Source organism: Pagrus major, chromosome 4 (genome assembly GCF_040436345.1).
Source record: "Pagrus major chromosome 4, Pma_NU_1.0".
NCBI classification, from domain to species: domain Eukaryota; kingdom Metazoa; phylum Chordata; class Actinopteri; order Spariformes; family Sparidae; genus Pagrus; species Pagrus major.
Genome location: NC_133218.1, coordinates 11,766,112 through 11,779,558, shown reverse-complemented (window position 1 = coordinate 11,779,558; position 13,447 = coordinate 11,766,112). Strand labels below are relative to the sequence as shown.

Below are 13,447 nucleotides of genomic sequence, written 5' to 3'. Positions count from 1 at the left end.
GATATGGAGAATCGTGACACCCCTATCAAATATAGTGCAACAGTTCTCCTTGTGTGGAAAAAATCCAAAGTCCAGAAGTGTAGTCTGTTTTGATGTTTGTAGAAAGTCTTTTGGATATATTCCAAGCACACAGAGTTTGGCATTTAAAGGGACTCTGGTATTAAACATCCTTTCAGAAGTTTTGGGTCTTTAAACATTCCTATAGACAGTAAAGCATAATACTTTTACCATGATCCACAGACCTTTTCATCAAGCACCACCATTAGGTCAAAATTTGACTTTTTCCAATACTTTGACTTATGATCAAATACCAAAAATGTAATAATTAGCAAACATTAGCATGACTAGCCCCATGACTGACATTGGCATTTAGGTCAAAGCACTGCTGTGCCCAGGGATTTAATTTGGATTTATTATGTAGAGGGGTCATTTCCAATGCAAATCTGCTATGATTTTTGAATTTATCTATTGAAAAATGCTGCAAAAATACTTGGGAACCTGTTGTACAAGAATATGGTTGAGTTGCTGATAACAATTGCTGTAAGGGTTATTCACTTATTAAAGTAAGCGTTTAATAGCTCTGTATTCCAACAGCAATCACTGTTATAGAGTGTTTAGTCAGTAACATTTGGCTCTCCTCCCCCCACTCATGCAGTTAAAGAGAACTTTATCCACTCAGGACAGAACTCCATAGGGAGGCGGTCCTGTCTGCTTGTGAACGCACAGAGAGCAGGATCCTCCTGTTTACCGGCAATGGCGGAACAATTCCAATTCCAATGCTCCTGCTTATACTACCAAATAGGCCAAGTGAAGAAAAACTCTTGAAGAAAAGAAAGAGCCAAAGAGAGCTGCTTTCAAAAAGAGAAAGGAGTCATTCAGGAGTGGTGACGTAGAGATGAGGGAGGGGATTGTTCAGTGTAAAACAGACGAGGAAGTTAGCTAAAATGACTACATTGCTACAGCAGCTTTAAAATCTACCTATGTAGAAATGAATGGGATTTTTGTATGAATTCAGTATCTAGTTATTATTATTCTAGAAGTTGGACTGCTTTCAAACAATTTTGGATGTGCAAAACATTTAGTATATGTACAAGCCTAGGTGCAAGTTTCCGAGTAACCCAAGCAGATAAAGTTATTCTTTGCGTTCCAATACTACCATACTATTAAGTATGCTAGAAAAATATTTAGTATGTTTCAAATTATTATTATGAAATACAAACATATCAGGTTGTAGCGAGGAACTTTTCTTGTTATAACATTTTACTGTTTATTTTGTTATAACGTGAAATGTTTTATATAGCATAACATAACAAGTCAACACGTTATAAAATGAAAGGTTTCACGTAATAACGAGATAAACAGTATAATGTTGTAACAAGAAAAGTTCCTTGTTACAACCTGAAGTTTCTTGTTTTGAAAATAAGCTATCATGTTATAACGTGTAATGTTTCTTGTTACAATGCAATAAGTTTCTACGTCATAATAGCAAGCAAAGGGACCTGTGCTTCCCACATTTGTGCGCTACCATGAATCTGCTCGGGGAGTGGAACAGCGACTTTAATTAAAATATAGGGAAAGAACAATAACGTAATGATGGATGTTGACCTGTGTTTCTCAACAAGAATATAAAGTGAGAACAACTTTCCCATTTTTAACAACCTTCATGGACATCGAGAATAGAGTGCCGGACAGCCCGGCCCACTTTAACGCGTGACTGTGCTTCAGTGGAGCCTCACAAAGCTGCTCATGCGGCTGTAATACTCAAACCTCTGCTCAAATCTTAGCCAAAGTTTTAAATTGACATTGTACTGGGACAAGAAAATTCTGAGGTGTTCTGATTCAGCATCATCCTAAACCCAGCATAGTCAATTTGAGGGCTACCCACAGCTGAGATATTTCAGTTTGGAAAAGGTATGCAATTGTAACAGCTGTTTATTTTAACACTACAGTTGTTCAGTGTGTGCACATCAAAGTAAAGAAGGGAAATATGTTAACAATCATTAACAATCATTGAAAAATTGTGAAGTGCAGAGGTATCAAAGAGGCATAGGCCAAATGGAAATGAGAGTGTATTGTTCTGATAGATATACTTCTCCTACAATCTGCGGTCAATAGGTGACTGTTTTATCTTTTCAAACCTTTAAAGGTTTCTTTTGTCACCGAGCAGAAAAAGGTCCTCCAAATTAAAAGCAGTAATTTAAAAAGGTGATGTTTGAAAGGTGAGAAATTGAAATGGCTAGGTGGCTAGTGACGTAACAAGTCGTACCTGTGACATTAAACAATGAAAAGCTTTTAAAGTTTCAGTTGAACATTGAATGATGACAGGTCAGGGCTGAATCAGGGTACAAGCCTGTATCCAACCATTTTCAGGCTCAGAGAATGTTGGCAGCCTCTCCTGGCCTCTGCACTGTATTTGGATTTGGATGCAAATCTGCCAAAATGGTCTGTGTCACAAAACAGGAAGAAGGCACTGTTCTTCCCGAACAAATGATGCTAAAGCTTTAAAAGTTTCTGGCAATAACAGATGGTGGATGGTGTGAAAGGCCTATTTAATAAAAACACTTTCATCATGTTCATCTTCTGTACAGCCAAACAGACAGAGATATGTTAATGACAGTGTAACAAAACCTTGGATAAATAACACCACAATAAATTGAATTGCTTATTATATTTTTAAAAAAACCTATACCTTGAGCTACTTCCTGTTAGGATTTAAAGATCCGATATTGAAGAAAGCGAGATTTCCATGTTTTATTTTTCTCAGAGAAATGCACGCAAAACTATGACTTTAAACAAGTAGTCCAGACTTTTGTTAGGTTGTGATGTCACATCTATACAGTCACAGTCCTAAGCTGTGTCCCCAGCATTGAAGGCAAAAAAAATGCTGTGGCTTGTGAGAGCTGACCAACCAGAGCACGCTTGGATTTTCAGAAGGGGCCCTTAAAGAGACAGGCACTAAAATGGAGCATTTAGACGGAGGGTGAATAGCGGTGTTACAGCAATGGACAGCATGAGAAAAATAATGTTTCTTTTTTAACATTAAAGAATGTAAACATTTTCTAGAAATAAAAGTATGAAACTGAAAATGAGAATAATGTGGGACATTTGAGGTTCTACTGGATCAGTTCCTTTTATTACTCACACTCAATATCATTTTTCATTCAAAGTGTTATCTGTTGAGCATACTCAAATTGGTACTTGAAATTCATTCAGCATGTACACTTAAAATAAAGCTCCTTTCTTTTCAACATTTCCATTTCAACTAACATTTAAATCACTTCCAGTATTCCTATTTTAACCACCACTTTCACTGCTTCAACCTCAGCTACAGTTCATTTCATTTAATGTTCCTTGAACTTCAGCTTTTACTGTCATACAAAAACATTTCCAAAGCTCAAAAGGCTTACCATGTTAAAGACATGAAACGTGTTTTATATTATATGCAACTTTCCTCAGAAAATCTAGCCTTCTTCATGCCTGAATCTAAAATGTTGCATTTTTATTTGACGGCTTTAACTACCACTTCAGCTTAACAAACTCTGTACAGCTAAGCTGTTGTTTATCTGCTGGTACCAAAGTCTGAGTAACAGCGTTTTCCATTCCTCTTTGTGCTCACAGGAGATCATACAGTAAGTCTCAATCAGCCATTCAACCAGAGGACTGTGCCAGTAAAATGCAGCAGTTCCACAGCACATTTGACAGTATCTGAATCTGAGAATTGGGATTTATACAAGCTGCAGTTGGCAAAGCATTGGTGGAAGACTTGGAGTCACCAATGTGAATGTGAGCTAGGAAACGCAAATTGACTGTGTGTTTCTCTGCGGGCTCTGCACCAAACCATCAGAGGCGCAGAAAATGAAGCAAATGAAAAGAGCAATTGGAAAGGCCTCTGGAAGCTAAATAATTGCAGTGATGGCAATGTGCAGACTTTTAAATTTGGATGTTTCTTAATGAACCATTTACATACATGACACAAAACAATGAGAAAAAAAAGGAAAAAAAACAATAATGATTGGGTACTGATGAGGATAAAGGGGGAAAGAAAGCAAGTGTTTAGGGAGTCACTGAAAGTCTGCTGTGAGACGCCTTTAGCCAGGGTGAAACTGCTTGATGAAACTAAGGTCTCTCTGGATGAGCTGGACTAATCATGCATGTGTGCTCATTATGTGTGCATACGCATGTGTTTGTAGAAGACCAAGTAAGTGCTATTTATGCTCTTCGAAGGAACAAATGGATACAGACTCTGTTTAATCTCGATAAACAAAAGACGAATAACATATGCAGCCAACAGGCTTTACTCACTGCCGTCTGTCTGGATATTGAATGGTAATTTGGTAACCCAGAACTCATAATACTGTTGTATTTTGTGGCTGAATGTACAGTATGTGGGTGTATCAAAGTGTGTGTTTGAGATGTCAAATAAGTACATGCATAAGCTTTCCATGTGCATGTTCCTGACCAGGGAGCCTAAAAACCCAGATCAGATGGTTTAGTTGCAAGTGACACGGATACGTGTGGGATCAACCCACAGTTGTCTTGATTAAAGCCAGCTGTTTCTCTTCATTAACCAAAATCCCATACAAACTAGAACACACACATGCACACACAGTCTGCATGCACACACATACGCCAGCAATTGGAGTTCTCTGAAAAACACTTCTGAGTCACTCGAGAGACAGTGATAAGAGTTCCTCGAAACAGGAGGCTCTTGAACAAAATACCGGCTGATTTTCTAGTATTCATTTATTGTTTCTGTTCTATTTCGAGAGAAATTATGATATACAGCGTATCTTGTCTAACAGCAGATTTAGGCACACAATTACATATACAGTAATTGCATTGTGTATATTCAGCTAAATTAGGAGACATCACTGAGGTTATATAATATTTAAGAGTTGTAGTTATTCTTTTAATCTTTCTTTTAAAAAATGTTTTTTAGAACAGGTAGTAAACATTATGCTTCACCTAAATACCATAGAGACATTTTAAAGGTTGCTAAATGACTCTCATATGCTATGAATTAAGTTATGGATTAATTAAATCCCCTGACACCAGGAAGTCCACAGGAACTGTTTATGACACAAAGATAACAGCTCTGATACAATGGCACGATGGATCCTCTTTCACATATATAAAAATACGAACATGTCTTTAGACTTGGCGTGAGAATAACAGGAAATAATTGCAGCTGACAAAAGGAAAAAAAAAGAACTGAACCTGTCTCTAAACTGATGCTGCAGTCTGGCAGCTCAAACTGGATTTCAAAATACACTTCACATCACTTGTAAAGGATGTGAAAATGATTTGTAACACATCTCTGACTGAAGCTGAGAAGTGTCAGTTGGCTGTGTATAAATACTCCAGCAATTTTGAAACAACTCTCACAAACAGCATTTTGATACTGACACGAAAAGACTTATTCCAAATATGAGAGTTTGCTAAGACCACTGATCCCACTGAGAACCCCAGATGCTCTGTGCAGTCTTCATCTCATAATTTTGCTTCATCATTCAATGTGATTGACTCTCGGCAGCTCAAATGGTAATGCAACATGATAACAACAAAAGTAATTGGGTAGAGCCTGACCAATTCTTGATTTTTAGGGCTGATACCTATAGAAGTAAGTAGGGCTGGGAATCACATAACATTTCATGATACAATATGATTCACAATGCGTTTCCCACGATAACGATAGTATCACGATACAGTGAAATTATGTATTTATGTGCTGCACTGTAAAGTCAGTGTCACAGAATTTGAACTAAGATGAAACGATGTATAAAACAGTCTTAGCTTAGGGGCCTCTTTATCACACACACTGACTGCAGCTTCTCCATGTCCACATTTGCCATCATTCCAATGTAAATTAGCCATAAACAAATGGCTGAAGTACCAGAAGGCAGAGTTCTGGAGTTAAAATATATAAAAGACAGATATAACTATAGTTGCGTAAAATCTTTTCAATTTGTGTAGATCAAGTTCACAGAAATTTACACCACAAGGAGTCATGAAGTGTTGAAGTCAAAACTGGCAGCTGTATCTGTTTAGAGTTCTTGCATGTTTTAATAAAGATGTGGATATTTGGCACCAGTGTATCATTAATTGCATCTTAAGAGGAAGCCACACCAACATTTCGTCCCACCGGGGAGTATAAAATTCCAATATGGATATATCACCCAATGACCCCTCGAATGTGGTTTAAACACTTTTTAAATTTCATTGTGAAAAATGACAACAGTGCACTGAAACACCAAACTTCACTGGGAATTTCATAATTATAAATTACCCAGGCATCTTTTTTTGCATTATGTTCTATTTAAAACTTGATATTGGTTGGGTTCTAAAAATGAGAGTCGAAAATTCAGTAATCTAATGATTTCTTTCCATGCCCTAATTTGAGAAACATAAAAATGTTTCCTTCAAATACCTGTCTTTAATTCAACAACAGAGACCAAACTTCTCACACGTTAACATTTTGTCTGAATACAAGCAGATATACAAGAGCGCTGTCTACGAGTACAGGAACTACCCTACTCGACTCAAACCACAAATCAAATTAATTAATTTGAAACTCTTTTATGTCACATAATGTGGGTCTACTGTCATAAAGGAAGTTATATTTACTGCTAGAACATGTGTCCAGAAAAGTCCATCTGCCACAGAAGAAGTGCATTAGAATCAGCTAAAAGAATCCAGTAATATATAATCTATTTGTACCTGGCTAGAAATGACATTTAATTATAGTAGTTAATAGTTATACCTCAGCAGAGACATAAAAAGAGAATCAGATATAACATGAAAAAAGATGTGGAAGAAAATATTGCAGTGGCTTTTTCAAAAAGGATAGCTCTGAAGACGAACAAAAGACACGTGTGTGACTAACCAAATTAATCAGTCCAACTAATTAACCAAATTAATCATTATGTTAAATACTATGCCGACAGGAGTCACTGCAGTCAAAGAACGGTGTCACATGGCTGTTTTAGAGAAGAAAATGAATGGAGCACTCACTTGGTGCTCTTTTAGGTGCTGGCACATTATTAAACGACTTGTGAAAATGAAGCATGTGGGATATCAGAGGCGAGATGTCACAGGTTTATGTAAGGAAAATAAAAGAAAGCAGGGAGTCATATTATCTTGTTTGAAATGAAGAGCATCTGTGCATTTAAAAGAAACCCTGCCAAAAACAATGGAAAAGAAAAACCTGTGAGACATTTATCCGTGCACATGGGCGACTCTGTTTTAGACACTCACTGTAAGACACTTCACTGACTCTAATTAAATCCCTGGAGATTTCCCCAGATCTTAACCATAACCACTTCATGCCTAACCCCTATACTAACTCTCACCACAGACCAGTCGCCAGGATGAAATGTTGGCAGTTAGTGTTTCAGCAAACCACTGACTAGTTCACATTTGTGTGTCATATGCTATGTATTATATTGACATCTACAATATGTGTCACATCACGTTCACATTACATGACTTTCTAATCTGGAGGTGGAGGGGATGGTGGTGGAGTTACGGGCAAAACGGTTGCCAAGCCAGTGACAACATTCGTAAACATTACACCACTGGATATTTTTGAAGACACTTAGAGAGAATTTCCAGCTGTGCTTATCGTGACAATACTCTGGATATTTGTGACCAGGAATCGATGTATCTCATGTTGTGTTTAAGTCGACAAAACTGGATGTTTTTAAGACTTCAGGACATCTCTAACCGTGTTTGTGATGACCAAAACAGGTATTTTAAGACAAAGCTTGATCTTTTCCTAATCCAAACCAAGTGGTTTTTGTGCCTAACCATAACCAGATCATAAGCACAGAAAATTGAAAAGTTTAACCGAACGAAATGTACGGTTGCAACATATCCGTGGGTTGCAGAAATGTCCATTTCTTCTGGCAACTGCTTTACTCTAAAATGTAATATTTTAACCATGTGGAGGTGACCATTTTTCCCCTAAATGGGAGGTGAGTCCACACAATGTGACAGTGTGAGTGAATTTATACCCCCACAACCACAAACACACACACACACAACATTCCAACACTGCTTCAACACCAGCACTTGTGGAGTGGGCCACAAGCGCAGACAAAAAGTGATCTTTCTCTAATTCTGATACATAATGCTTCTCACACACATACAAATGTCTGTCCCTCGAAGAATCATGTCAGACGGTCTCTCTCTCTCTCTCTCTCTCTCTCTCTCTCTCTCTCGCTGTGTTAAACTGTGCCTCCACTCCAACTAAATCCCTGGAGTGAGAGTGAAAATAGGAGCGAGAAAGTAAGAGAGCAAGGGAGAGAGAGCGAGACAGACAGAGAGAATGAGATGGGATTACAGGGATAATGTGAGCAGATGGAGGGAGGTCGAGGCTCCATCAGGACTCTCCACTCCAAATGGATTAAAAGACTTCAACCAAGCCACCGACAACTGAACGGATGCTGCGTTCCTCACACTTGAGACACAGAGCTGAGCTGGGTTCACCCCCCCCCCGTCGCCCGCTGCTAAGCCCGGAAATGAAAACTTGTCGTTCTTTCGGCGTGACACAGTAAACACTCACGGGAATATATTTCAACCAACTGTCCCCCTTTTCCACCCGTCCTATCAAACACATAAAAGGTTTGGCTTTTGGGCTTTTCTTTAAAGCCGTCCATTTAGGAATAATTTACGCTGATCCGCCACTTGAAACTTTGTATTAACATGCATCCGGTTAAAGCAAAACTCATCACAATTCACACACAGATACACCCACATTACATTCAAGATGCTGTCACCCAAACCAGCTCTGGTCAGAAAAGGCTTTGGCCATACAGTGCCATATGTATTTAATCTTCATATACACTAAGCCATTTTACACTTAATATACTCATCCTTATTGTATCTGATTGGATTTAGCTGGATTACACAGTATTTCTGCTCTTCCTATGCACTTAACATCAAATTCATAGAAATGCAGACCACACTCCCATCCCTGCCTCTCATACATGGCATTTGCATCTTTTAAATTTGACAATAAAACCTTTTTGTTTTGTTCCTCCCCCACCAATATCCTGACAATTCATTTTCAGCATGAACATTATGATTTGAGCTGTTGCCTGTGTGTTGATTCCTGTTCATTTACATGAAAAATATAAGGACGCTGTCAGCAGATAAAATTAAACTAGTTTAACTTTTGACAGATTGGAGGGAAGACAACATCTATAACACATTTCCAATGGAGGTAGAATCAAAACATTTTGAAACACTGCTGACAATAACACAACCTGGGTTAATGTGGATGCCAAAAGTCCCAGCTGAGTGCCTCATTGGAATCAAATAGTGACTGAATGTACTGATCCTCTATAAGGGAACCCCCAGAGGATGCTGTAATACTGCAACAGTAAGGCAAAGTGTCATTTTAACACTGAAAGTATATAGTTTTCCCATCAATGTGAATGTGCTCAAGAAGGAAATGATTGTGACAAATAGCCAACATTGCATACAGTTACTGAGAGTGTTAATTAGCATTGTGTGCCAAGAGCAGACTCAGCTTTATTTCTGCATCAGGATAGTTCACATTACACAGACCAATAGGTCACATTGATCAGGTCACTCCCCCAGTCACATGCTGTTAACTGGTCTTAATGGAACAAGTTGTGGATCTGCATTCTGTCTGCACACAGTCAAGACAGACACACAGACAGACACACAGACAGACACACAGATAGATAGATAGATAGATAGATAGATAGATAGATAGATAGATAGATAGATACACAGATAGATAGATAGATAGATAGATAGATAGATAGATAGATAGATAGATAGATAGACTCTATATTCTAGTCTCGGTGCTCAGTGTTTCATCTCTCCACATATGCATTTATCAATGTGAATGTGGCTGCGTGTTAACTCCCTCCCCGTCTCTCTGCTCCATCTCTGCTCTTCTGTATCCGAAGGTGATAATTAACCTATTGGTGCTGCTGCTAGCAGCAACAGCAGACACATTCATGCCGCCCTAATTTATCTAAGCACATGAATCATCATCATCACTGATGAATGTCACTCAGTTTAACCTCTATTGTAAACACTGGGCATTGCGACACAGCTCACAGCCAAACTACCCCAGGCAAGCCTGATCTTTTCTGATCACAGAGTCTAAGCAGGATCGCACCTGGTTAGTGCACGGATACGAGGCCGCCTGGGAATACTGATGCTGTAAACTGGGGTGACAAGGTAGCTCAGCGGTTAGCACTCAGGGTGACACTTGCCAAAGCAACAGGATCCCAGGTTAGAGATGCAGCAGAGCTGACTGGGGCTTGTATGTGTGGAGCTTTCACTCATTGATGTGGGTTTCCTCTTTCCTCCCTCCACTACCTTCCACCAAGACTGAGATAGTGAACATGATGCCTGTCCAGTGGCTCTTCTTGTTTCTCACCACAATATAACATTGATATATTCTTAGTTATCATATTTATTACCATGGCAGGTATACACTGTATTTTCTCAGGTGGATTTCAAACTAAGGACCCTCTACAATCAGCACCATTAAACCAAACAAGAAATTGGTCTCATGGTCTCAGTATGGTAACCCTACTCATAATGTTCAAGATTTCCCGGGGGATAAAAATATCAGAAGCGATGGGAATTAAATTTAGGCTCTTTGTAAAGTCACTCTCCCTCTCCGTGTGTACTCAAACAAATGGCACCAAAATATGAAATGATAATAAAAGAAAATATGTTGCTATTAAAATTAGAAGATAGAAGATATCGTGTTAATATAAAGTAGGCTACAGCGTGCCTGCAGGGAACGCACACGAAACAAGAAAATGCGCTCACACACCGTCATGATCAGTAGTCTCTCCCTCTCTCACTTTCACAAAGTCTCACATACACACCGGGTCTCTCTCTCTCTCACACACACACACACACACACACACACACACACACGTGCGTGCTTGGTCTGTCGCTCACCTCTTTTATCCTGAACTTTGACGCTGATCTCCACCAGAGGCTCCGTCTCTCGGTCCAGTCTCCGTAATATGACTATATCCCCACTGTCCCTGCTCACGCTGACCGGTGAGCTCTCCACGTCGGGCTCCACCAGCTCAAACGCAGCCGACTTAAACCTCACCGGGTTCAGGTTCATCACCACAGAACCGATCCCCGCATCCTCGGACACGTTGATGAAAACGGGGCTATCTGATTCCATTACTGACCTGGACCTTCGCTCTGGTACTTTAGTTTGCAATCTAGGTTTCCGTTTCCCCTGTTGAAGGTTCAGCGAGGGCGCCACGGGCCACTGCCGTGGGTTGATCTCAACTGCCACACTCTGGCTCGTGCGAGGTGGCCACCCGCGGTCCCGGGCAAACACTTTAAACTTAATCGGTTCATCTAGACCGAGGATGGAATCCACCAGGAGGATGTCTCCAGTTTTGGGCACCGCGTAGAAACTCCCGTTTTTGGGCAGCGCGAAGTAGATGAGCTCCGCGTTCTTGCCGCTGTCATCGTCCCGCGCGGTGACCGTGTAGATAGACGTGCGGAGCGCAGTGGCATCATCCAGGCTCAGTTTCACATCGGTATTGGGGAAGGTGGGCTGGTGGTCGTTGGTGTCCAGAACGTCCACCTTGATGGACGCCACTTCAGCGACTACCAGGGACTCGTGCTCCTCTTCCCGGGAGAGTCCCGCGCATTGCCCGCAACACAAACCAAGACCCAGTGCGTATTCAGCCCGCTCCTCCCGGTCCAGAACCCCAGAAGTCTTCAATAAAATATGACCCCGTTTGTTGTGCGCAAACACACGGAAATTCTCACTCCCGTCTCCCATGAGTTTGAAGTGTGCTGCCGCTGTGCCGGGCTCCCCGGTACCACACAGCGTCTGCGAGTTGAGCCGCTTTAACGGGACGCTCAGTCCGTTGACCCGGGAACCCGGAGACGAGTTCTCAAACACATGCCCGTGAAAGAACGGCACCTGCTCCACGGTCCTGTTCCCGAGGGCGCACGAAACTAAAACGAGTAAAAACGCGACCCAAATCATGACTGGATATCTCACTGACTCCACTGCACTAAAGCGCTCGTGCCACGCCGAAATCCATGGGTGCACTCGTTCCCTGGGGATATTTCTCCTTTCCCGTTATGATCCAAAACTTCCATTAAATGAGAACGCAGATATTTGTTGGCACCACACTTCATCTCGAAGCAGGAGAACTTTGTGGGTTTTTTTTAATTTGTGCGTCCTCCTCCTCTCCCGCTCTCCTCTGTTTGCTGTCTCACCAGCAGCGCTGTCTGTCTGTGCGCGTCCCAGGAAAAAAAATGCTTCTTACAGCTCGAGTGCGCGCTTAACTCCGTTCCCTTCCTCGCTCTCTTTTTTGCGTGCGTTGTTTCCGACCGATCTCACACGGGGATCAAATTTAATCCATCCTGCGTTTGAGTTGCTGCAAAGTGTGCGCAAGGCATACACCGGCGTCCTTTTACAATGGATCAGACCTCTTATTACAAGGATCAGTTTTGTTTGCTACTCCAATGTACTGATGAGACGTAGCATATCACGAGGGCATCACACAGAACCAACTGCTTTACGCATGCATTGCCAAACCACCCAGCGCAATGCATCTGTAACAGTGATGCAGCAGCGGTAACAGATTCTCTCACCGGAACTTCTCTGCAAAGGAGCTGCGAGTCGAATCAACTCGTGCTCGTGCGCATGCACAAACACCCACACTGTCACAGCCAACTGCGCGCAAATGTGTGTGCGTGCCTGTCCGTGTATGTCAGCGCGGTCCTCTGGGAAACAACCCGACCTCCCTTCTCCCTGTGATCAATGTCCAGTCTTGCACGTCCAGATCCATCACTCCTCTTTCCAATAACACGTCAGGCCATTGGATTAAAATAATGTAAAAATCGATCATTTTAAAACGCCTCCGGGGGCGGGGGGCGACGAGAAAAATAAAGGCTCGCAAGTCCAGAGAGGGTTTTCACAGAGCTGTCTTTATGTCACAGAGAAGTGCCCTATTTGAACACGTTCATCATCCGCTCTGTTTTATTTTGGAGTTTTGCTCTCCAGAGTTCTGTGAAAGTTTCAGGCAGGTCCTCAGCAAAATGAAGAGCAGACTCAAATTTAATAAAAACAGATATTCACTTTCATTTATCAGCTTTCACTTTCATATCTCCTCCCTGCATGTAGACAGAATTCAATGCCAAATCGACGAGGCCCACAATCTCTCCATATGGATCCATGTTAATAAACCTGAGACTGTTCGTGGATCCATAGCATGCTGCATGGCCGTTATCTCCTCCAAAGCACCCAAAGTCTTCACTGTGCTTTTGTGCTGTTTGAACTCCTACTCAGTAAAACAGTGCAACCTGTGCAGTTTTAAAGTTTAAAATCAGCAGTCCTTGGATAACACAAGTTTCAGGCTTTACACCAAAACTGTTCATATATTCAGTCGAAGTTTGGTTTTGCGTG

The 13,447-nt window shown here is 41.1% G+C and overlaps 1 protein-coding gene across 1 annotated transcript in view; it reads right to left on the bottom strand.

Annotated features, from left to right (window-relative positions):
* Positions 1 to 12,019, bottom strand: part of LOC140995186 (neural-cadherin) — a 327,710-nt gene extending 315,691 nt beyond the window's left edge. The window contains exon 1 of the mRNA XM_073465143.1: positions 10,957 to 12,019. Coding sequence (XP_073321244.1) covers positions 10,957 to 12,019 — 1,063 coding nt within the window. The remainder of the gene's footprint in view (positions 1 to 10,956) is intronic.
* Between the last annotated feature and the right edge of the window lie 1,428 nt (positions 12,020 to 13,447).